Below are 26752 nucleotides of genomic sequence, written 5' to 3'. Positions count from 1 at the left end.
ATGGTTTTCCATAAGGTTCCGGAAGCTCACTGTGTAAACACCTTGAATACCATAACTGGTAATATACAAAGGCCTTCGAAGAAGAATCTCTGCTTATCACAGCATGCGGGAAGCAGAGTGGAAATCAAAGCAGGGACAATCTTTATATATGTTTAATGATGGATTGAAAAGATTCTTGTAATAACAACCAGTAAAGCTTATGGGAAAACCTTTTACAGAACTCTTAAATTAGACTATTACTCTAATGCCTGTGAAGATCTTTCCTCAATGAGACCTGCAAGATTATATAATATTGCCAAGACTTGCATAAAAATCTGCAGAACCAACTATTGCAAAACATTTTGCCCTATCGTACTTCCAATTTATAATGGTGGAATTGTATTTAGCACAAAATATTTCCAAGTAGGTAAACTTAAAACCAATACCTTAGCATGAAATTTGCAGTAAACAGCTTTTCCTTGAGCATTAATCAGTTTAAAGGTATGGGATCCGAATCCATGCATATGACGGTGTCCATCTGGAATACCACGATCACTGAACAAGATAGATACCTGAATAAAAGGCATAGTCAATTCTAGTAATTAGTAAACTGATGCAATATAAAGTCACTAATCCATAAACAGCAGACAGGCTCCTCTAATCAACGGTATAAATGGAAATTGTCTTATGCTGCAAACCATAATGATTGTTCATGTGCCAAGGCCTGTTTGACAACTTCTGAAACATAATCACAACAGCTCTAATAACTGGATCATTGAAGATGCTGAACATGCAATAAAGTTAAGTCTATATGAAGTATTTAACGAGGAAGTGAAAGATGGACACCAACCTCATGTGTGATTACAATGGTTTTTTCAAGAGGAGTAAGTTAGCTACTGTAGTTTTAGAGCTAACTGACAACTTTTCCAGCAAGCACCATATTTTGAACTTAAAGTTAAAATCCTGAACAAACCAGTTTTAGCAAAACCCTTCAAGGTAGAGAATTCCATGCATAGCATTCAATAGCCACAGAAAATGCTGTTTGTTCTTGAACTTGGGGTTTCACAAAACCCTTTAATATCACTTTTTCTTAAAGTTACTGAGCTTTGAAGTATATCAGCATTATCTTCCCAGAAATATTTAATTTTTTTAATGTTAATTTTCTTATACTTGGGTTGACTAAACAGCAAATCTTTGCTGTTTCTGAATGGTTCAGCTGCTTTAATTCAATATTAACATACTGATAGTCTTAAATTCTTTACTTTTGTCTTGGTCCAAGTAAAATACAGCCAAGAAAAATAAGAACACTAGATAATCACTTTAACTAATCATTAGCTAACTTTACAGAAAAATTTTAAAAGACCCAAAATCTAGTACAGTAGTTACAGTTTAACAGGTGGCTAAAAGCACATAATTTGAGCTTTACTGAATTTCAGTTAATTGTTAATAATTTATTATTATATAGTCTTATTGGTCCAAAAAGATAATAAAAATTCCCAGACTGTCCAAGAAACTGAAATATTTAAAAAAAAAACCCACCGAAAATAAGAAAACCCAATGATTTAATATGCGAGTTCCCTGTTCATGGAAGAATAAGTTGAGTTCAAAAGGCAATAAGCTCCCACCTGGTGCAGAGATTCAGGACGAAGGCTCCAGAAGTCCCACACCATGTCTGGATCCTTCAGATGAGTCTGAGGGTTCCTCTTTTGGCTATGTATAAAGGATGGAAACTAATTTCAAACAAACAAACAAAATTAAGATGAATTTAATGGAATTAAAAGTTTGAAGATATTGCAAGAACTGACAAAAGTTCTCTACAATTATGCCCAGGGTCTCTTTGCATACTACTGGCATTTCAAGAAAACAGATCAAAGTATCTGGACATATATAACCTACTTCAGCCACAACAAGTGGTACATGGCTCTTGACTTAAAAAATATGTTTTAAGCTACTATGGGGCAAGTATGAAATCATCAGCACTTCAAAATGGTATTAGGAGTGACAGGTCAGAGTCAGAGGTAGGAAAAGCTGTAACAAAAGGAAAACAGAGCATTGAGGAGTTTTCAGCTTTATCCAGATACTACCAACAAAACCATTGTGTTAATTTCACCCTCAAACTTGAACTGGTAAAGTATTTATATGAACAAGAATCAGCAGTACGATGAGCCAGCTGGTCAAGGGGTCTGGAAGCTCTAGGGTCCTCAGCCCGGAAAAGTCTGTACAGTGGGGCTGCCCTAGAGCTGCAAACCCTGGGAGCTCAAGCTGGGGTTGTCAAGATTTCCAGTGCCATCTTGAGGAACCAGGAGCCAAACCCCAGTTAGAGCTAGGGCTTCCAAGGTTTTCAACATCACAGCTCCATGGCAGGGAGCCTGGAAACCCTGGCATATTAAGGTTTTCCTGGAGTCACAGATCTGGGAAACCTTGGGGCAGTCCAGAGGGCTGAACTGCTCTGGAGCCGTGGACCCTGAAAGCCCAGTTTCTTCAGCAGCTTGGCAGGGAAGCTGGCAGAGAACCAAGCAGGTTTCCAACAGACATTTCATAAGGCATTTTGGGTTTGATTGCAGGCTAGAACAAATGCCAGTTAAAACTATCATTTTATTGTGACTTTGAATTCCTCTATGTTATCATGAGGGAGCTTGGCAAGGAAGGGTGTCACCCTGTCCCATGTCAGAAAGTCGTACTTAGCCAACAGGGCCGGACGTAAGCCACCTACAGCTGTAGCAGTAGCAATGCTGATGAGTAGGATTTCCTCCCAGACAGGTTTAAGCATTTGGAGTCTTTGTCCTTTGTGTACTCATTTGACTTTGACTTTTTAAGTATAGTTGAAATAACTAAAGGAGCCAGTGTTCTGGTGTAAAAGTACTCAAACCCCACAAAGGGGACCTGGTACCTCTTCTCAACATGTTTTGCTGGTGGTGATGTAACGACCGGCATCTGCCACAGAGATTTCACTGGGTATAGTAGTCCTTCATTAATGGGGAGGATGATTCTGCAAGGACCAGAAGCTGATAGGATGTTGAATAGTTTGTGGTGCTTTTCTGAGATGACTGAAGTCTTGCTCTCTAGAGTCTTAGCAATCCACACAAGAAGCTCCTCGACAGCTCTGAAGTCTTCCAGTACCAGTGCCAAGCATATCACTTCATCTGGCAATGATGTGGAAAGATCCTTAGGAGGCAAGACAGGGTGTTGATATTGTGCCCCTGGATACCACTCCTCTTGATATTCCAGTGTTGGCAATCCAGCCAGGGAAGATGCTGGAGCAAAAAACTCTCCCTCAATACAGATTTCTCAGTGTCTGTGAACTTAGTCCCATGGTGGCATCCCATATGTGTACAGGTAACTGGACCAATTCCAATCTTGGAGTGCTGCTAGTGGTTGGGGTCTGTAGAAGTCCACAGATCTCTCAGTGATGACACCTGCAGACTTCAAAAGGGATGGTTCCCTGTATGATGACAGGGAAAAAAGCATGTCCCAGTGATTGTAAGGAGTAAGTAGACCTCCTCGGGGAGCGGCACCAATGAATAAGGTACTTTTGGTACCGGTGGCAGTGGATATCTTGGCACCGGGATGGACCTGGTTCAACCCAAGCCTTCTCCCACAAGGCTGGGGTCAATGCCCCTGGGAGCACCTTTGGCACTGAGATCAATGCTGGTAATCTGATGCATTGAAGTCTTCTCCCCAGCCCTTGATGCTGTGGGTTTGGAGAACTTATCAAGAAATGTTTTGCTTTACCAGTCCTTGTGGGAGGACACTGACCTTCTTCGGTTGTTCCAATCACCAAAGCAGGAGACTCCTTTCAGTGCACAACTTCTATGCCTGAGGTGTTGGTGTCTGCTTTGGTCCTGGTGCCAATGGCGTCACCAGGTCTCTCTTTGGTGCTGACTTCTCCATAATATTCTTAAGAGTCACTTGTCTTCAATGGGATGCTAGATGATGCAGGATTGTCTATTAAGGAGGATTTTGGAACTCCTTTCCTCTCGATCTGATGAGACCTTTATGGACTGCTCTAGAAGGTGGCGATACAGCTTCACAACTAAAAAGTCCTTGAGGAGCAGGATAAGCATACCAAGCATCTTCTCAGAATATGAGATTTTCCAAGATGGAAGAAGCACCTATTGTGCCTGTCCTTAAAGATAATTAGCCCATCACAGTATAGATAGGACTTGACGCCTTCAGGTTTTGAGTTTACCATTACAGAAATGCTGTATAGTGTGGGAGCATATAGAAGGGTGTCTGACCAAACAAGTCAAAACAGAAGATCATCCATAATTACAAAGATTTTTCAAAATATTAAGGAGTTTAACTTGAGCAAAGAACCAGGGGATTGGTTGTCAGATCTTTTTATGCCTTTATATGAACACAGAAGGAGACACAGGGCACATACATGTCCCCTAGTCTCATGGGCATGAGGTGCATGCAACCCTATATTGGGATGCACACTGGCACACACAAAAAAGCACTTAAGACAGGAAGGGACAAACTTACATTGGACCAAATTCTATGGTTCTAACTTAAGCAAGACTTCCATTGAACTAAATTGGAGTTCTGCACAATTAAAGACTGCCAAATTTGGCCCTGACTGAGTGAACTACGGTAGGCAACTATCTCTAATGTCTTAACTAAATTTGAAAGAGATAATAATCCTGCCCTCTCATTCAAAATAGGCCTACATTTTATAAAAGATACTCCAGTTTTAATGTAAATGTAACTACTTTACTCATTATCCATTTTTGTTATTTGGTAAGGGGATAGTCTTTTAAATGTGTAATGAGCAATGTCTAAATTGCTGTTTCAACATTTAAAAGGGTTACAGGAACTTTTTAAAAGTGAAAAAAAAATTTAAATGCTCTGAATTCAAAATGACAGCTAGAAAATACCTTAGCCATTTTGACTCGCAGACTAGTAATACTGATCATACAAAAGGTAAAAATACAAACATGTATTAAATACTAAACCTATTTACTAGCCATTCAGACGTTACACAGATTGTTTCTTTAAATGCAAATAAGCATAATTATTTCTCAAAGTAGCTTCATTTTCAGTCAAAAAATTCCAGATCTATACTGAACTATCAGGGTAAAATAAGTTTTCAGTGCCAATCTGTATTTTATGCTTCTCATTACCCTTTCTTCACCACTTGTACAAATCCTTGGGACGTCTTTATCTCACCTGCTGAAACCACCTACACCCATGGTCTCACTCACCAGCATGGCATCACGGATGAAGAAGATGGGAGTGTTGTTGCCTACAAGATCCCAGTTACCCTCTTCTGTGTAGAATTTCATTGCAAAGCCTCGAGGGTCACGAACTGTGTCAGCCGAACCAGACTCTCCAGCTAGAAGAAACGTGTATATGTGAAAGTGTCAAAATGGTGGTGGGGGGGGGGGAGAGAGAAATCACACAACCTTATATTTAACATAAGCAGACAGAGAAGTAGAGGCCCACAACCATTATTGTTTCTTTTTAAACCTTATCCACACTGGAGAATTTTAGTATATTTGCCCCACTATTTCAGGAACCTGAATGCTTGTAACACATTGGGCCTGAATTGTAGACAGAGCGAGCAATGCATCTGCAGTTCCATGGACAACTCTTGTGCCACTGAGTAAGTTATACCAACCTGACCTATTAGAAGTTTTTACACCAGAATTCCTTACATATAGACTGGCTTTCCTAACTAATCCACCTTACTTCTGAAAAAGTATGTCTACACAGCAATTTAATACGCTTTAACTAATACGCCTTACCATCACACCACTAGTTAAATCATCATAAAATTTCCTGAGTGTCCACGCATAGGCAAGCCCTAAGATTGCTATACAGACAGGAGAAAACCCACATAAGCAGTGCAGAAAAAGTTCAGCAGCCTATTTTAGTACATGCTCTGTGTCAGTAACTCCAGTTGCCTCTCCAAACCCTCATAGCAAATAAGCATTGTTCGGCTGCCAGAGTTTTGACCCACACAAGCAAATCTCCAGGGTTACTAAGATATATAGACTCTTTACTTTGTTTCAGAAGATTCAAGAATCCTGATTTGACCATCTTGAAGATTTTAGAACTATCACAAAGGACCCAAAAAGTTGTAACTATAAAAGTATTGCAAAATATAAATAGCTATGGTAACTTTAGAACCTCCCACTTTCTAATGGCATAAAAGAAGTTCACATTTTCAGTCATATAATGTACAAGATATTGGCACTTGAAGTCATTCGTAAAAAGCTGTAACTTACCCATCTTAGGATTTGGGAAAGGCTAGTTTATTTTATTTTATTTTACAGAAAGCTGTTTTTTTTATGATCCTCTTTCCCATAATATTTACATTAATGAATTTATCCTTACAACATTGCTGCCAAGTAAGAATGAAAAAGAGGGATAATTATTCTCATGGAGGACCAAGGCAGAAAGGCGTTAATCATGGCCTGCCCACATTCATAAAGAAAGCCTATAGCAGAGCAAGGAATAAAACCAAAGTCTCCTGCGAAGACCATACTTCTTCTCACACTTGGGAGGAAAAATGTCTCCGGTAGACTGATGTTACATGAAATGGCAGCTGCTTAACACTACTCAAGATTTTAGAATAAATCTAGGGGAGAGGAGTAAGGGCAAAGGGCAGGTGAAGTGGTCAAAAGAACATGAAATTTTATACTTTGTGGAACTGTGTTACACTAGCGATTCTATACACGTGTTATATAAAAGGCACACATTAATTACACCACCTTACCAACAGTGGAGAATCGAATGGCTATTGGTGTTCTTTTTCCAATGTGCTCAAATACCTTCGCCTTACAATATTTGGTGATATCATGTGTCACTTCAAAATAGCCAAAAGCGCCTGAAAAAAACAAAACAAAATTACTTTTATATGTGATTAGATGAACTGTGAACCACAGAGGTGACATGACTTTCGCTAATATCAGGGGGCACAACCAAAGTACTAGATATTGGAGAAGGGCAACGGGAGAAATATTTATGGCAATTGGAGAAAACTCAACAACATTCTCTTCCACCTCAAGCCACCACTCTGCTAACTTCTTTCCTCTACCCCTCTCTGCCTCTTGATACTCTTGCTTTTTTGTAGCCTTCCCTCTTTCAAATGAAATGAAATTGTTGCTCGCTGTATCTGTGTTTGCTGGGCTCTGAAACTACATATTCCAATTAGATTGTTTGCATCCTAGGATCACGAAACTCAGTTTCCTGCATAAGAGAACATTGAGCAGAGATATGGAGCACGCCAAACTTCACAAAACTTAACATACAGCATTTTATAGAGAACATCAGTGCCCAGTACAACTACACCTAGGTTGGCATGCTGCTGTGAGCAACAGAGGTTTCTGCAGGCCATCCATCCCAGAACCACAACAGAGCATCACATGGCTATCAAGACTTCCTTAGCATAAAATAAATCATAGCCTAGAAGTCTAAGTTTGACTTAGTATTCAACGTGAGTGGTATTTTAAAGGTATTTTGCCGTTTGTGTATATACAGTACATTGGATATGTTTTTATATTTGCAGATTGTACACTATCTCATAATACAGGCAGGTAACTAAGGTATTTGTTTAGTATTCTGCAGCCTTGATAACTTGAGACACCTCCACAGAGTCTGATAGGAAATAGAGGAGAAACAGCTGATGGAAGTTGTTGCAGTGTGCCATGTTACCAGCAGATGAGTAGGTGTACCTACCTATGAGGACATCCGTTCCACCAAAGACCTCATGTAAAGGCAAAAAGATGTAATCATCTCATTTAGGAAGTGGGAGATCCCACACAGTAAGTTTTAATTTTCCCCTCTCTAAAATTCTTAACTGTAATTTGACTGGTGAAGTCCTCTACACAAGAGCAAAATTCCTGTCATGGGAAAGGCAGAGTCTCATTTTATGAAGAAACATAGCCTGTAGCTATCTACAGTTTCTGTAATACCACATTTGTTTAGTTAAGTGGTGACATCATATTACCTATGAAGCAATGATAAAGGGTAACTAACAGTTAGCATAAAGGGAAAAAGTCTTCAGAGGGAATTTTCTTTTATAAATTCTTAATTATACACTCATAATTCACCTGGCTTGGTGGAAATGTGGATCTTGTTCTTTGGGGTTGATGACTTTTCTCCTCTTTTTCTGGTGCTGTATAATTTCTCTCATATTCTAATAGTGCTAATACTGTGGCTTTTACAGCAAAAAAAACACAAAAATTAGGGATTATAAATTAGAGGGGGCTAATTACTAAATGCTCACCACCTAATAGTTTGCAGCTGTAGGTGGTATGGCATAGCTAGCAGCTATGATCCTAAGGATTCAGACATGCCGTGTAAGTAAAGTGTATACATACTTATGAATATATTTGTACTGAATGAAAAGAATCAGAACCAGAAGCTCAAAAGGTATTGAAATCAATGGAAGTTAGGAACCTAAATACCTATGAAGATCTAGGCCAATATGCTTATTGCCTTTGGCAACACTCTGTATGTTAGTGTTGTTAAACTCTTACCTACCGGTTTGAGGGAGGCACTTGTAGTTGATGGGAAAAGGATGTGGGGAGGAGGGGCATTATTTCTGATTTCCAATTAGCAAAACAAGTTAACAAGGCGTTAACGCTCATAAAATTAACTTGGGGGGTGAATAAACCTCAGCTTGAAACAAAAGCATCAATCTGGGCAGGTACTGCTTGGAGAAAGAGATCTTAGACATAGGTGAGTACTCCTTTATAGGTTTTCATTTGCATGCACTGAAAGTTGAGTGTTACTTAATGAAACTTTCTATGTAGTTCACTAAAACTGGATACTTTCTTATTTTTATGAACCTTGAAAACTCACTAATCCTTCAAGTTAATGCCATAAACCCATATGAAACTAACAAAAATAGCATGTTACATCATGAAAACAGAATCCAAATTCTCAAACTGATATTAGAAATAAGTAATCAGTGCTATTTTGATCATGAAACCTTATTCAAAAACAAGCCATGAAAGAGTCTAACTACAGTTTTTGCTAGTTTCTCTCCTTTTATATGTGGCAACTTGATTACTCATTTTAAATATAAAAGTCTTATTAAAGTATAGATGATATAAATAGTTCATCTAAAAAGAAGTGAAGAACAACACTTTTTTTTACTGTTGCTAGTAAAAGTTTATTCAGATATGAAGTTACGGATTTTTTTTTAATAGGCTGTCCTAAAGGAGGGGTTCTCAAACTGGGGGTTGGGACCCGTCAGGGGGTTGTGAGGTTATTACATGGGGGGTTGAGAGCTGTCAGCCTCCATCCCAAACCCTGCTTTGCCTCCAGCATTAATAATAGTGTTAAATACCTAAAAAGGTGTTTTTAATTGATGGGGGCGGGAGGGTTACACTCAGAGGCTTGCTATGTTAAAGGGGCCATCAGTACAAAAGAATGAGAAACACTGCCCTAAAGGGTAATTGAACTGGCATTTATCTGCTTTAGTAAACTGTAGAAGCTTATGCTCAAATAAATTGGTTAGTCTCTAAGGTGCCACAAGTACTCCTTTTCTTTTTGTAGAAGTACTAACATCTAATCATTCCCTAGGTAAACACTAGATCTAGTAATTAAGGCTTTATTCCAGGACAGACAATTTTGATAAATTGTAAAACAGATGTCTTTACTCCTCTTACTTTAAATAACTAAGTATAGACACCAAATTGCTGTCAGGTTCTTAAGTCCTCTGAAAAGAGAAAATATAACACAAAAGTGTTTTGCAGGTCCCTGCAGGACTTTTCTTAGATGGTAAGCTACTTTGCTTCCACAGTTATTTATCTCTATGTCAAATGTGGGAAAAAAACTAAACGCTTTTCTTTGTTTTCTCTAGCTGGAGTTCACAGACCACCCCCCCGGCCCCCAACAGGATTTGGCCTAATATCAATTTCATACATCATGCCTTTATCTGCCTCATTACACAATCTTGATTGCAATATTAATTCACTGGCATTCTCTAGCAGACTTTTAGGCAGCTAAGGAACACATGCCTTTTAAACCCACCTGCTCCTTTGGCATGCACAACTCTCTCAGGAATCCTCTCTCTGTCAAAATGAGCCATCTCATCAGTGAAAACAACATCCTGAACAAGAAGAGGGCCACGTGGCCCTACTGTCATGATGTTAAGTTTATCGCCTACTGGGATCCCGGCTCCAGTGGTCAAGGCATCTGGCTTCTAAATGCAAAAATGATTTTTAAGAAATCAAGTTACTACAACGGAAAAAGTAAAATAAACTTCCATACCTTTATGGTTAATCAAGTAGAATTCAGTGAAAATAACTCTAATCGTATAGACTTGTAGAATAGTACGACTCCTGAAGCTACAGGAAAAACTGCTTCCTGCATCAAAGATGATTTAATCATAATGGTTACTGTGAGGGTATACATAATTTTAAATGTAAAAAACAAAACCCTGCGTTAACATTAAAATTTGATGGATAGTTGTATAAAACTGGAAAAATACTACAAGGCATACTACTTATTGAATATAGTTTTTGGACTTCAGTAACTGAAAGAACAAGCATTAAGAAGGAGATAAGACAACATACTAACTTTCAAGAGTTTAATGCTACTGGACTTAAATAACTAGTAACTTTTTTAAAGTTCACATTTTTTTTTACACTGTAACTTGCAAAATAAGCAGGTGGTTTGGTTTTCAAACTTATGTTTAAGAATTTAATCACTAAAATACTTGGAGTAATGGTAAATGTTCTGCACCCCTCTCACTCTCCTAATATGCTTTGCTTTAAAGACTGTTAATAACTTTAGTAGCTTTTTTTTCCCAAGTCATTCAAAATTTAGGAACTCTGCTGAAATGTTACTTCAGAATTGCTTGCTAAGCTCTCATGCCTCACTCTAAAAGTCAAAAATACATTTGTACTATATTGGAATGAGAGCCCTCTTAATAGTTAATTTTTAGGGAAACAGAACTTAGTTAAAAGTCTACTCTTCCAGCCTCATTATGAAACAAGTAATTCAGAACACACTTCTGCAAGTCAGGCACTGAAATGCCATCAGCCCTGACAATGTAAGCAGTGTCTGACAGTGTCCAACAGCCTCTCTGTGCCCTCAAAGTGAAACAGCTGGTCCATTGGAGTGGACAGTCAATTAAGTTAAACATCTATCGCTACAGAGTGTGATCATGACTACTATAGCAAAAGCAATCAAGCTTATTTTGCTAGCTTAGGCAGTCTGAGAGAAGTGGAAGCGTCTAAAGATGTGGTTTCTGCACTACAATGAATATGTAGGAAGCCAGGCAGAAGAGAGGCAACAAGATCAGAACAATCTTTAAATCCTTAATGGACTCTCCCTGTACACGTAAAACCAGCCAGACTATTTTATTATTTTAATAGCTACCACAAATCCACTACTTTGAGGACATGCGCCTTTTGTATAACTGCATATGAATGTTTTTTTTTTCCTCGATCACTCTGCAGATCACACTAAACTGTATTAATACTTACAGCACCTGCTGCAACTTTTTAAACTGAGTGACTTTTCTACTCTCACAGCTTCATTGACTAGTCTAACCATGGAAGAAATTTGAAAGCCAAATCTAAAATTAATTTAATTCTTCCTCATACCACAAATACAGTCATTTCATGTATGGTAGAGTGGGGCAGTCTGAATATTTTCTTGATGGGATTTTTTGGCATGTTTTAGAGCAACACTCATAAATTTACTCTACATGGATTAACCTTAAAAAGTTAAGTTTGATACACTAAATGCTATTTGAAGGGCCTTTATTGCTTATTTAAAGGCATTTGTTTGCTTCTGTAAGAGATTGTGCTGCTCTTCTGATAAAATGGCATTTAGCTCTAGAATAGTTAAGTTCTGAAGGTTGGCCCCATATACCTAGGTGTTTTACATCTTTGTCTATCTTGAAAAACGTAATACTTGTGTATGCACAGAAACAAGCTTTTCTTTTCAGAGTAACAGCCGTGTTAGTCTGTATTCGCAAAAAGAAAAGGAGTACTTGTGGCACCTTAGAGACTAACCAATTTATTTGAGCATAAGCTTTCGTGAGCTACAGCTCACTTCCTCAGATGCATATCGTGGAAACTGCAGCAGGCTTTATATATACACAGAGAATATGAAACAATACCTCCTCCCACCCCACTGTCCTGCTGGTAATAGCTTATCTAAAGTGATCATCAGGTGGGCCATTTCCAGCACAAATCCAGGTTTTCTCACCCTCCACCCCCCCACACAAATTCACTCTCCTGCTGGTGATAGCCCATCCAAAGTGACAACTCTTTCCACAATGTGCATGACAATCAAGTTGGGCTATTTCCTGCACAAATCCAGGTTTTCTCACATCCCCCCCACCCCCATACACACACAAACTCACTCTCCTGCTGGTAATAGCTCATCCAAACTGACCACTCTTCAAGTTTAAATCCAAGTTAAACCAGAACATCTGGGGGGGGGGGGAGGTAGGAAAAAACAAGAGGAAACAGGCTACCTTGCATAATGACTTAGCCACTCCCAGTCTCTATTTAAGCCTAAATTAATAGTATCCAATTTGCAAATGAATTCCAATTCAGCAGTTTCTCGCTGGAGTCTGGATTTGAAGTTTTTTTGTTTTAAGATAGCGACCTTCATGTCTGTGATTGCGTGACCAGATTGAAGTGTTCTCCGACTGGTTTATGAATGTTATAATTCTTGACATCTGATTTGTGTCCATTTATTCTTTTACGTAGAGACTGTCCAGTTTGACCAATGTACATGGCAGAGGGGCATTGCTGGCACATGATGGCATATATCACATTGGTGGATGTGCAGGTGAACGAGCCTCTGATAGTGTGGCTGATGTTATTAGGCCCTGTGATGGTGTCCCCTGAATAGATATGTGGGCACAATTGGCAACGGGCTTTGTTGCAAGGATAAGTTCCTGGGTTAGTGGTTCTGTTGTGTGGTATGTGGTTGTTGGTGAGTATTTGCTTCAGGTTGCGGGGCTGTCTGTAGGCAAGGACTGGCCTGTCTCCCAAGATTTGTGACAGTGTTGGGTCATCCTTTAGGATAGGTTGTAGATCCTTAATAATGCGTTGGAGGGGTTTTAGTTGGGGGCTGAAGGTGACGGCTAGTGGCGTTCTGTTATTTTCTTTGTTAGGCCTGTCCTGTAGTAGGTAACTTCTGGGAACTCTTCTGGCTCTATCAATCTGTTTCTTTACTTCTGCAGGTGGGTATTGTAGTTGTAAGAAAGCTTGACAGAGATCTTGTAGGTGTTTGTCTCTTTCTGAGGGGTTGGAGCAAATGCGGTTGTATCGCAGAGCTTGGCTGTAGACGATGGATCGTGTGGTGTGGTCAGGGTGAAAGCTGGAGGCATGCAGGTAGGAATAGCGGTCAGTAGGTTTCCGGTATAGGGTGGTGTTTATGTGACCATTGTTTATTAGCACTGTAGATCTCTTGTGTGGACTGGACCAGGCTGAGGTTGGTGGTGGGATGGAAATTGTTGAAATCATGGTGGAATTCCTCAAGGGCTTCTTTTCCATGGGTCCAGATGATGAAGATGTCATCAATATAGCGCAAGTAGAGTAGGGGCTTTAGGGGACGAGAGCTGAGGAAGCGTTGTTCTAAATCAGTCATAGAAATGTTGGCATACTGTGGGGCCATGCGGGTACCCATAGCAGTGCCGCTGATCTGAAGGTATACATTGTCCCCAAATGTGAAGTAGTTATGGGTAAGGACAAAGTCACAAAGTTCAGCTACCAGGTTAGCCGTGACAGTATCGGGGATAGTGTTCTTGACGGCTTGTAGTCCATCTTTGTGTGGAATGTTGGTGTAGAGGGCTTCTACATCCATAGTGGCCAGGATGGTGTTATCAGGAAGATCACCGATGGATTGAAGTTTCCTCAGGAAGTCAGTGGTGTCTCGAAGGTAGCTGGGAGTGCTGGTAGCGTAGGGCCTGAGGAGGGAGTCTACATAGCCAGACAATCCTGCTGTCAGGGTGCCAATGCCTGAGATGATGGGGCGCCCAGGATTTCCAGGTTTATGGATCTTGGGTAGTAGATAGAATATCCCAGGTCGGGGTTCCAGGGGTGTGTCTGTGCGGATTTGATCTTGTGCTTTTTCAGGAAGTTTCTTGAGCAAATGCTGTAGTTGCTTTTGGTAACTCTCAGTGGGATCAGAGGGTAATGGCTTGTAGAAACTCGTGTTGGAGAGCTGCCGAGCAGCCTCTTGTTCATATTCCGACCTATTCATGATGACAACAGCACCTCCTTTATCAGCCTTTTTGATTATGATGTCAGAGTTGTTTCTGAGGCTGTGGATGGCATTGCGTTCCGCATGGCTGAGGTTATGGGGCAAGTGATGCTGCTTTTCCACAATTTCAGCCCGTGCACGTCGGCGGAAGCACTCTATGTAGAAGTCCTTGCAACAAAGCCCGTTGCCAATTGTGCCCACATATCTATTCAGGGGACACCATCACAGGGCCTAATAACATCAGCCACACTATCAGAGGCTCGTTCACCTGCACATCCACCAATGTGATATATGCCATCATGTGCCAGCAATGCCCCTCTGCCATGTACATTGGTCAAACTGGACAGTCTCTACGTAAAAGAATAAATGGACACAAATCAGATGTCAAGAATTATAACATTCATAAACCAGTCGGAGAACACTTCAATCTCTCTGGTCACGCAATCACAGACATGAAGGTCGCTATCTTAAAACAAAAAAACTTCAAATCCAGACTCTAGCGAGAAACTGCTGAATTGGAATTCATTTGCAAATTGGATACTATTAATTTAGGCTTAAATAGAGACTGGGAGTGGCTAAGTCATTATGCAAGGTAGCCTGTTTCCTCTTGTTTTTTCCTACCTCCCCCCCCCCCCCCCAGATGTTCTGGTTTAACTTGGATTTAAACTTGAAGAGTGGTCAGTTTGGATGAGCTATTACCAGCAGGAGAGTGAGTTAACCTGGATTTGTGCAGGAAATAGCCCAACTTGATTGTCATGCACATTGTGGAAAGAGTTGTCACTTTGGATGGGCTATCACCAGCAGGAGAGTGAATTTGTGTGGGGGGGTGGAGGGTGAGAAAACCTGGATTTGTGCTGGAAATGGCTCACCTGATGATCACTTTAGATAAGCTATTACCAGCAGGACAGTGGGGTGGGAGGAGGTATTGTTTCATATTCTCTGTGTATATATAAAGCCTGCTGCAGTTTCCACGATAAGCATCTGAGGAAGTGAGCTGTAGCTCACGAAAGCTTATGCGCTAATAAATTGGTTAGTCTCTAAGGTGCCACAAGTACTCCTAAGCTTTTCTTTATTCATTTCACAGATCAGAGGCTGGGTTTGTTCTTTAGTTTTAAGTGGGATGTGTTCTGTTTAACAGGAACGTTTATCCATGCTTTCCTGAACAGGTCATTTCTTCTAGTAGCAAGGTCCACAGATCTTTGATGTCTTCAGCCTTCTTGCAGCTGAAGAAGTACAATCAGACTTGTCAATAACTGGAACAATGTAAATAATCCAAGCCCTGAAGAGCATCAAAGTGTTCAGAGTCTGGGGAACTGGGGGGGGTGGGGAGGTGTTATATATATTTATCTGAAAACTCCAAGTAAAAGGGTACCTATCCAAAATTCTGAATTCCCTTGATGAATATTTTAAAGACACAATACTTTGCTTTGGCTAATATGTTTTGTAAAGTCAATAGTAGTCGTCTACCATGACCAGCGTCACAGAATGTATTCAGGTCAATTCACTTGTATATTAGCATAGATCAAAGTGAGGGATAAATATATAAATTGTTCAGATGTTTTAAAAACTTCATGATAGCTAGTGGAATGCTACTTTTATTATTCTCACTTATCAATTCCTGTTACATTATAACAGAAAACATTTACATTGAATATACCCCTGTAACTAAATAACCCATCAAACACAAATGAAACATTAGGGAATGCAAAAGAGGAGTAGTAATATCTTAAAAGCAAGTGGTCATTATGTGTAATGACTGGAGGTCAAAAATTCAAAATGCATTCCTCACTCTGTCATCAAAGGAAAAGCTCACATGGGTAAAGACACCATCAGCTTCCTTTTTGTGTAAAGGAGCTAGAAATATGGACCAAGAAATGATCCATCTCTGACTGTTTGGACTCCTACAGGGAAGCATAGCAGATGCAAAGTAGAGACCCCCAAAGATCATCTGGGTATCCTGAAAAGACGTTTTTGGGAAACTGGCAGTTTATCACTGCCACCATTTGGATTTACAAACAATGACCCACTTACTTTACCTGCTTTAACCTCTCACTAATTTCTTAGCTAATAAACCTATAGTTAGTATACTACAGAACTGACTGCCAGCATTGTCTTTGGTGAAAGGTCTGGAGTAACAACTGATCTGGGTAAGTGGCTAGTCCCTTGGGACTGGGGGCAACCTGATATGGTGTGACTTTTTTTTTTTTCCTCTTTATCTCTAAATCCAGTTTGTCTAGGTGGCAAGATAAGTTGGAGAGCCTAAGGGACTGTCTGTGACTCCATAGTAAGACTAGTCTACTGATCCAAGAGTTCACATTTGTTACTTACTGGCTTGGTGAAATCTAATTCTAGACTATACCACCAGTTTGAGTGGTGCCCTGTTTTCTGCCAGTCTGATCTGAGACTGGCACTCAGAGTTGTGAGCCACTCCAGACAGTGTGACAAATTACTCCCCATCCAAACTCTACCACATTGTATCTAATTACCAGCCAGCAGACCTGTGCATGTAAAACCTACAGCATCTCTCTGGGTGAGTGTGACCCCATCCCTGAAGAGTTCATCAGCTCTGAGTTTAATTATCTATAGTAGCAGCTGTGAAAAATTCTGCAACATTAAACTTTCATATATTTTGAACAAATCAGAATATATTCTCATTCCTTCAAAACCACCACATGGCAGAGGGTATTAGTTTGTACTGCAGTAACCCTACAGGCCCCATTTAGGATTAGTGCCCATTTTGCCACACCGTGTACAAAACACATAGCAAGATAAGGTTCCCTGCCCCAAAGAGCTTGCAATCTAAACAGGCAAAAAAGAGTGAGAGAATGGAATACAAACACATATCAACCAGCATTTTGAGCATGTTGCTTATGTGTTCATTCTACAGGGTTTTTTTTTTTATTGTAGGCCATTTATGGATTATGAGGGCCAGGATTATGTGAGGTGGGGATGAGATAATAAGAGCAAGTAAGTGAGGAAAAATATTCTGAGTGTAGGCTGGAAGCAGAGGGCTTTCAAGAAGATCAGAATACATAGATAATTCAGCCTGACATCAGAAAAGTCCAGTGGGACATGAAGGGGTGTTATACTAGAGTTCCAAAAGCAATTTGGGATTCTTCCACATCAGATGTTCCTGATTCTCATCTCTCCTGAGCACACAAATTTGGGAGTGAGGGCCGTGGGAAAACTGGTGCTCCTTGATCAAATCCATGTAAATGGAAGGAGATAAGGAGTCCTTACTTGTGCCTCATCATTTGCTGCTCTAGCTGCTTCCAAGCTAGTCATCCTTGGTTTCCAAGCAAGTTAGCATGGAAGTTTCCATGACAGCTCTTAGATATGTGTACCTGCGTGGTCTGCTACTTCACTTGCTATTTAATACAGGAATGTTCTCTTTGCTGGATTGAAGGCCTCCATCAGAAAAGGGGAGAGTGGGCACAGCCATGTTTGTTCTTGTAGAACACTGCTATCATGTTGCCTGAGAGTGCTAAAAATCCTAAGCATATTCAACTATTTAAAAATTCTCAAGCAAAAATAGACAAGTCTGGTAAGAATCAGAACCTGGGCACTCTGACTCCTCTCCTCAAATCTGACTGGAAAGGGAAACGAGGCTCAGTTTATGTAACCTCAGCTACCTCATGCGTATTGCTGGGAAGAGAGGCTTGTGCAGCACCCAAAAAGCAGAGGTGTGTTGTTTTTTTTTTCTAGAAAATTCCAAAGATAAATGCCACATCTCAAAACAGGCAACACAATGGCAATTTCAAAGAACCACCTGTAAATACAGAGCATCACTACTAAAAAGAGTAAGTACAATTCTTACTGTTACTGAGAAAACTTGAAAACATCAGAAGAAGTGGGAGTTTTTTACCCACGAAAGTTTATGCCCAAATAAATCTGTTAGTCTTTAAGGTGCCATCGGACTCCTTGTTGTTTGTGTGGATACAGTCTAACACGGCTACCCCTCTGATACTTGAGGAAACTTGCATCACTGAGCCTGAGAATCCTGAGTTATCCTGTCATTTTATGCAGCAAAGGTCATACTGCGTAAGACTGGGCGCTAAGGCTTTTATAAAAAGCAAGTCATAAGACTTAACAATCAGCGTTCTGAATGAGGTAGAGCACACTGGAAAGAGTTACACATGACTTTTCATATTAACTCTCAAGTGCATTAGTAAGGAAATGAAGGGTGCTACTGGATAGGATAATCACACTTCTAAAACAGAGCTAACTCCCTTACAATTATTATTCTACAGAGTCAAGGATTAATGTTGTTTTCGAACTACTGTTCCCACTCACTTAAAAAAAATACTTTCAATGACAACCAAACGGCGCTTAAATCTGCAACTTTCCCATGAGTTTCTGAAATCTATGGGAAACTTGCAGATTTGAGCGCCATCTGACTTTTTTTTTTTTTTTTAAGTGAGAGGAATATTATCTTGAACTCAATCCTTAATCTGCAAGTTTAGTTTAATACAACATTTAATCCTTTCACAGTAAAAGGACTTTAGCCTTTAGATTAGACTATGATTGCCATTAACCAAAACCACACAGCAAACGTAAGGTACATATTTTGAGTGTAACTAGTTGCTGTCTACAAGTTACTTTAAAATTCTAAACTGAGGACATCTTTAGTTTTTATTCCAAGGTCCTCTTTTTACTAAATGGCACAGGGCACCTTGTGGTGGGCCCCTCTTTCATCAGTATGAATTTCACCCGAAATGTAAATATTACTTTTATCAGAAAGAAAAGGAGTACTCAATGCATCCAATGAAGTGAGCTGTAGCTCACGAAAGCTTATGCTCAAATAAATTTGTTAGTCTCTAAGGTGCCACAAGTACTCCTTTTCTTTCTGCGAATACAGACTAACACGGCTGCTACTCTGAAACCTGTCATTATATAATGTGTGGTCACAATCTACTTTCAAGACTGGTAAATGCTAGAGCTTCCTTGTTGCATCCACCTGACGTAGTGCTGTTTTATTGCCTGTATATGGCTCTCAATTATACTTTTGCTTAAGCTGAGGTATAAACCACTATGTCTAAAGCCAGACAAAACAATCAGGAATATGGAAACCTCTGGTTTTCCATTAAGCAAAACAAAGGTAATCAAAGTCTAAAGTCTTACTATATAAAGTAATAACAGCAGAATCCTAGATCCTGATTTTTTCAGACATATTAAGTATGTACAGCTACAGTGCACTTCAATAGGAGTTTTGGGGTGCTTAGTAGTTTGGAAAATCAGGTCTCTAATCCCTTTCTAGCCAAGAGAGAATACAAACTACCATTGACAGCAAGGGACTAGGAGGCTGCAATCTGGGGTTCTACTCCCAGCTCAGCCTCTCTGTACCTGTTTTGCCACCTGTAAAATGGAGATACCGCCTTAGAAGTGACTTGTGAGACTCGGGGGTATGTCTACACTACAGCAGCAGTGCTACCGTGTTGCACCATCCCCCTGTAGACATTTCAGTCACTGTAGTTAATCCATCTCTCGGGCAGTACAGCGTCTTCTGCTGACCCAGCCCCATTACAGCAGTTGGGGTGCAAAACTGTCACAGGCCTGAGCAACCTGTCTAGCTCAATCCAATTTTTAAGAGTAAATCAGGCCTACGTCCTGCTGGCGCAGAAATGAAGTGCTCCGCTAAAGGGCAAAGTATCATCCTCTCTAGCGCCCCTGCCCAGCTCTCCATGGCGGCAGCTCAGGGAGCCCGAGGGGAGCACCCCTCCCGCAGGCACTCCCCACCGACTCAGCCAAGCCTCACCCCTCCCTGCGTGGTCTCCACTCTCCTACCAACCCCGTCGTCACCCTCGCACCCCCTCGCACCCCCCCAAGTGGAAGGTACCATCTCCCCGCCTGCTCCCTTCGCGCCGCCACACGGTGGGAGCTTCCATCTCAGCCACCCGCCCCCTCCGGACGCAGCCCCAGGCGCGCGCCCTGTGACCGTTAGCCTGCAAAACCCACAGGCTGGGGGCGCTCGGGGCAGCCGGCGGGGCTGCGCCGGGCGGGGAGCGAAGCCCCTCGGAAAGAGAAGACCCAGCCTCACGGGTCCCTCGCTGGCCCGCTTCAGGGGCTCCCTGAGCCGCGGGGACCCGAGGCACGAAGCCCCTGGGGTACCTGAAGGCCTCGCTGATCCTGCCATTGCTTCAGCTGGTCCTTGGCGTGGTTCCGACTGCCGGCCATTTCCTGACTAGGCGACCCCTGCGACGGATGCGCTTCGTGAATCAAAGACTACTGCCGCCCGGCTCCCCCGGTCGCAGTGAGCCTCGACTCAGACGCGCATCCAGAGAGCTGGAGCGCTGCAACAACAGACAACTCCGCCTTGCAGCTATGCCCGCCCCTCACTGCCTCATTGGTCAGCCGCCCCCCGACAGTCTCCATCTCGAGTTCTGATTGCGTTCACAATACGCCAATCACCAAAAGGGGGGGGGGAATGAAGTGAGGGGCGACTCGAGGAGCGGAGGGGGATGGGTGTTGTGCTCTGTTCTTTACTCCCAAGAATTTTCTTGGCACGGCGCCCTCTTGTATTTCATTCCCCGCCCCCCGACGTCTCAAGTCTGCCAAAGGTCAGAGAAGGAAAAAGAATGGGAGGACCCTAGTTCTCAATTTTGTTGGACTTCAGCATAGTTTATTGCTTCTCCGTTGTTTTGTTTTATTTTACTCAAAACCTTCCAGAGCTGAAAAATAAAGGGGACTAGAAAGGAGGAGGAGACACAGGGGAAACTCTGAGTATATATATTTATCACATAGCAAAAAAGCTGTTAAAAGAAGAGAGACAAGATGGGTGAGGTAATCTCTTTTATTGGACCAACTTCTTTTGGTGAGAGAGACCAGCTTTGGAATTTGCACAGAGCCAGGCTAAACACTGGAAAGCTCGGCATACCATTTTTACAGAGGCCTGTGCGGTCTTAATTCCATCCCTTTGTGCAGCTATTCTGTGCAACCTACTGAGGCAGGAGTACCTTGAAAAAACGGTGATCATCTAATTAAAGACTAGCAAAGCATATGCACAAGTGACAGAGTTAAAGTAACAGTCATAAATCTTATGTTTGTTAATTTTCCAGTGCTTGAATTTGAAATCTAAATAATATTTCTAACAGGATTGTGTTTTTGTAATTTCCTAGGGTTTTTTTTTTTTAAGGGAAAAGGGTAAAACCAAATTCTATTATATAACTGTAATGCTACTTCCTAGGATTCATGCATCAACAGTAATGTTTGAACTTTGAGTCCTGTAGCACAGACTTATATTACTTGAGCTACAAGGCAAAAAACAGTAGCTAGAAGCATGAGGTATCTTTTTTGTACCCTAGAGAGGATAGACCACTGCACGGGTGGCCAACCTGTGGCACCAGAGCTGCATGCGGCTCTTCAGAGGTTAATATGCAGTTCTTGCATAGGCGCTGACTCCGGGGCTGGAGCGACAGATGCTAACTTTCCATCTTGCCTGGGGGTGCTCATTGCTCAATTCCCTGCTCTGCCCCACTCCCTGCCCCTGCTCCACCCCTTTCCCCGAGGCCCATGCCTCTTCTCCTGAGCCTGACATGCCCTCGTTCCTCCCTCACAGAGCCTTCTGTACATGCAAAACAGCTGACTGTGGCAGGCAGGAGATGCTGACTGGTGGGGCTGCCCGTGGGTGGGAGGCACTGGGGGCTGGAGGGCGGGAGCTGATGGGAGGGCTGCTGACATGTTACTGTGGCTCCTTGGCAAATTCTGGCTCCTTCTCAGGCTCAGGTTGGCCACCCTGGACCACTGGGTCCAGGAATGGTTGACAGGGACCCAGCATGGGTCTCTTTCTCCTTCCCCTCCCTGAGAATTGAGGGAGCTTCTGCTTCATGTGGTTCCTCCAAAGGTGTGGATGGGCCATGCAGGCCATGTGTTGCCACTGTCGCTGCTGCTGCATTGGCACTTTAGAATGTCCATGCTTAATTATTATTTTGCCATGCTGCCAAAAACTACTAGAGGCATGCGAGTAAGAAAAAGCAAATGGTGATTTTATATCTCAGCAAAACCTGAACAGAATTTCATGGGACAAATTAAAGGCGCTTCTCTAAGCATGAGGGCTTTCCTCCTATCACATTTATATGGCCTGCTATAAATAATGGAAGTGGAAGAGCAATTCAAAAAAGTCTCATGTCAAAACCAGCTCCCTATATAACATATCATAGCAACTACTCTGTACTAGATGGAAAACATAATCCCAGCTATATATACAAAATGATGGGGTCTCAATTAGCTGTTACCACTCAAGAAAGAGATCTTGGAGTCATCATGGAGAGTTCTCTGAAAACATCAGCTCAATGTGCAGTGGCAGTCAAAAAAGGTAACAATATTAAGAACCATTAGGAAAGGGGCAAATAATAAGACAGAAGATATCATAATGCCACCATAGAAATCCGTGACACATCCACACCTTGAATACTGTGTGCCGTTCTGATGGCCCCATCACAAAAAAAACATATTAAAATTGGAAAAGGTACAGAGAAGGGCAACAAAAAATGATTAGGGATATAGAACATATAAGGAGAGATTAGAAAGACTGACTCTTCAACTAGGAAAAGAGATGACTAAGGGGGGATATGATAGAAGTTTATAAAGTCATGAATTGCATGGAGAAAGTGAATAGGAAATTTATTTATCCCTTCACATAATGAACCAGGGTCACCCAATGAAATTCATAGGCTGCGGGTTGAAATAAAACAAAATACTTCTTCACATGAGCGCAGTCAACCTGTAGAACTCTTTGTCAGGGGATGTTGTTAAGGACAAAAGTATAAGTAGGTTTAAAAAAAAAAGAATTAGAGAAATTTGTGGAGGATAGGTCTATCAATGACTGTTATCCAAGATGGGCAGGGATGCAACCCCACCCAACTAGAGTCTAGGCAATCTCTTAAAACATGTCTTAAAAATATTTCTTTACTGGAGATCTGCAGGGCAGGTACTTGGAGTTTAGCTCATACCTTGACCCAACATTACGCCCTGGAATTGGTGATTAGATCAGATGCCAAATTCAGGAGAACAGTTCTGCAATCCTTATTTAGCTAGCTGTAGTGAGGACTTGTCAGAGCCTCCTCCTGATAATCTGGGAACTGCGAGCTACTGAAGTTAGACGTTTTTAAATCAAAAGGTCCAGATTATCTGCATCAAAGAATTTAAAAAGAGCTAGCTGATATTGATTTTCAATTAGAGATGTAAAATATTAAATGGTTAATCAGTAAGTGAAGGAACAAAATATGGACACTGTGTAGAATCAAGCATGTGGGTTTATTACATACAGTGCTGATGGAGTGTCACCTCATTTATTAGGCTCGGAGACACTGCCAAACAACTGATTACAACAGATTATATGGGTTTTCCATGGGCAGAGGGAAATGACAGGGTAGGCAATCCCAGACCCCTGTGTTATACCAATAAATTAAAAACCAGCAGGATCTTATTAAAGGGGAAAAGGCAAAATGCCACATTTATTGTGAATACAGAAAGAATCATAGTAAGCAGTTAGTTATAGCTGTAACATTCCATTCAATCTCATATTTATTCAGACATTCATTCATACACACACACACAGAGGTTCTGCAAGGTTGTTATCATAGTTACCAGCCTTAGAGTTGCTCATGCCAAGCTACTGGCCAGGTGGCCTGGACATGAGGAGGGAGCAGGGCCTTGTCAGATGCACATCTGATGCTCCTGGAAGTTGGTTTGCAGAATCAGACCCCAAAGTTCTCACTTTCTAGAGTCCATTTTTATAGGAGTTTCTTCCTATGCCAGTCTATAGTGTGTGTTAATATATATGTTGAATTCTGATTTGGGATCCATAAGAATGAAGTAGCTCCCCTGATTGTCCGACAGGTACACACCTAGGAGTTAAAGCAAAAGGACAAATGAAAAGTATATAGCAATAAAGATTGTCTTTTAGTTGTTCATTTGTGTTTCTAAGGCAGGCACTGGCAATGGCTTGGAAGAGCTGTGTACATCTGTGAAAGGGAGGATATCATATCTCATACTGACATGTTTGAACCTCTTCCATAAACTCAAGGCTGGAGTGTAGGAAGGCACCTCTTTTACAGAAGAAACAGGGCCCCTTTCATTCCTTAGGTCTGTTTGCAACTTTGAGATAAAGCCCCCAATTATAATTTCCACCTGGCTTCTTGCTGACCAAACTTATCTTAGCACAAAGCAAGGTTGTCCTTTGTTTGTTCTGCTTCTTAGCTAATATTGTTCACTGTTTGCTAGGCCTCTGTCTTCTTGACCAAACTCTGGACTTTGGGCCTGTAAAAAGAGCTGACACAGTCTATATATCAGGTTGTAACATAAACAGCATATGGGTTTTAGCCCTTCAGTAAGTATTAGTCTTACTGTTAAACCCACCCTAACCATTAACTCCTGGGCCGGCCAGAATGACCCCAGCCCCTCTCTCTTTAATCTGTTAACCGGTTAAACAATATAATTTGTACAGTTAACTTTTTCAATAAGTCTTAGAACTCTTGGGAAGTTCCATAAGACTGGAAGAAAGCTAAAGTGCCAACATTTAAAAAGTATAAACAAGATGACCCGGGTAATTATAGGCCTGACGGTCTGACATCAATCCTGGGCAAGATAATGGAATGGCTGATACAAAACTCAATTAATACAAAATTAAAGAATGGTAATACAATTAATATCAATCAACATGGATTTATGGAAAATAGATCCTGTCATACTAACAATGTCTTTTTTTGTCAGATTACAAGTTTGATAAAGGTAATACTGTTGATGTAATTAATATATTTAGACTTCTGTAAGGCATTTCATTTGGCACAGTACAACATTTTGAGTAAAAATACTTAGAAAGATATAAAGTTAACATGGCACACATTAAATGGATTAAAAACTGACTAATTGATAAGTCTCAAAATGTAATTGTAAACCTGGAATCATCAAGCAGGTGTGTTTCTAGTGGGGTCCTACAAGAATCAATCCTTGGCCCTACACTACTTAGCATTTTTATCAATGACTTGGAAGAAAACATAATATGAGTGTGAAAGTTTGCAGATGTCACACAAACTGGGGAAGTAGTAAATAATGAAGAGGCCAGAGGATACAGAGCAATCTAGAGCAGTTGGTAAACAGTTTACAAGTGAATATTATATAATTTAATACAGCTGAATGTAAATGTGTACATCTAGGAACAAAAAATGTAAGCCATACTTACAGGATGGGGAACTCGGTCCTGGGAAGCAGTGAGTGAAAATCATTTGGTGTCGTAGTGGATAATCAGCTAAACATGAGCTCCTAATGCGGCACTGTGACGAAAAGGGCTAATGAGATTTTGGATGAATAAACTGGGAAATCTCAAGTAGAAGTAAAGAGGTTATTTTACTTCTGTATTTGGCAATGGTGTGATTGCTGCTGGAATACTGTGTCCAGATCTGGTGTCCACAATTCAAGAAGGATGTTGACAAATTGCAGAGACTTCAGAGAATTGCCATGATAATGATTATAGAATTATAAAACTTGCTTTACAGTGGTACACTAAGGGAGCTCAGTCTATTTAGTTTAACAAAGAGAAGGTTAAGGAGTGACTTGATTACAGTCTATAAGTACATATATGGGGAACAAATATTTGATGATGTGCTCTTCCATCTAACAGAGAAAACTAAAGTACAGACAAAGCTAGATAATTTCAAACTGGAACTAAGGCATAATTTTTTAACTGTTGGAACAATTTACCAATGGCCATCATGGATTTTCTATCACTGGTGATTTTAGAATCAAGATTGTGTGTTTCTCTAAACCAGGGGTCTCAAACTCAATTTACCTTAGGACCAGTGCCAGTCCTCAAATCCTCCCAGCAGGCCAATAATGTCACTCATGCTGCCCAGAAGCTGCCCCCCAAAATTTCACAACCACCCCAAAACTCCTCCCCCCACCTGCCTAAGGCTCTGGGAAGGAGTTTGGGTGCAGAAAGGGTCAGAGGTCAGGCTCTGGGAGGGAGTTTGGATGGGGAGGGGGTCTGGGGTGCAGGCTCTGGAATGCAGTTTGGGTGCTGGCTCAGGGCTGGGGCAGGAGTGCAGGAGGAGGGGGTCAGGACTTTGAGACCCCTGCTCTAAAAGATATGCTCTAGGAATTATTTAGGGACGTTCTATGGCCTGTGTTATACAGGACCTCACACTAGATTACCACAATGGTTTCTTCTGGCCTTGGAATCTATCACTCTGAGTTGCTGTAAATGAGATCCATGTAGTCAAAGACTTGAAGGATTATTATTTACCTTAGATTAACTATGATTCTTCGAGATGTTTCGTCCATGTTTCGTCCATCCCACAACCCACTCTCCATTACACTCCTTTGGAATCTATCTTTACTGGAAAAAGAAAAGGAGTACTTGTGGCACCTTAGAGACTAACCAATTTATTTGAGCATAAGCTTTCATGAGCTACAGCTCACTTCATCGGATGCATACCGTGGAAAGTGTAGAAGATCTTTTATACACACAAAGCGTGAAAAAATACCTCCCCCCCACCCCACTCTCCTGCTGGCAATAGCTTATCTAAAGTGATCACTCTCCTTACAATGTGTATGATAATCAAGTTGGGCCATTTCCAGCACAAATCCAGGT

At 41.1% G+C, this 26752-nt stretch overlaps 1 protein-coding gene across 2 annotated transcripts in view; it reads right to left on the bottom strand.

Annotated features, from left to right (window-relative positions):
* Nucleotides 1–20506, bottom strand: part of CAT (catalase) — a 38285-nt gene extending 17779 nt beyond the window's left edge. The window contains exons 1-6 of one of the 2 annotated variants that reach the window (XM_073347924.1): nt 20275–20505; nt 9967–10138; nt 6701–6811; nt 5184–5314; nt 1605–1709; nt 426–551 (exon numbers count right to left, since the gene is read on the bottom strand). In XM_073347924.1, the coding sequence (XP_073204025.1) occupies nt 426–551; nt 1605–1709; nt 5184–5314; nt 6701–6811; nt 9967–10138; nt 20275–20340 (711 nt within the window). In that variant the 5' untranslated portion in view covers nt 20341–20505. Of the gene's footprint in view, nt 1–425; nt 552–1604; nt 1710–5183; nt 5315–6700; nt 6812–9966; nt 10139–20274 lie in introns of both variants that reach the window. The other variant, XM_073347925.1, reaches the window with a different exon arrangement.
* Nucleotides 20507–26752: the final 6246 nt, after the last annotated feature.

Source organism: Lepidochelys kempii, chromosome 6 (assembly GCF_965140265.1).
Source record: "Lepidochelys kempii isolate rLepKem1 chromosome 6, rLepKem1.hap2, whole genome shotgun sequence".
NCBI lineage: Eukaryota > Metazoa > Chordata > Testudines > Cheloniidae > Lepidochelys > Lepidochelys kempii.
This window is presented reverse-complemented; position numbering and strand designations above follow the sequence as displayed.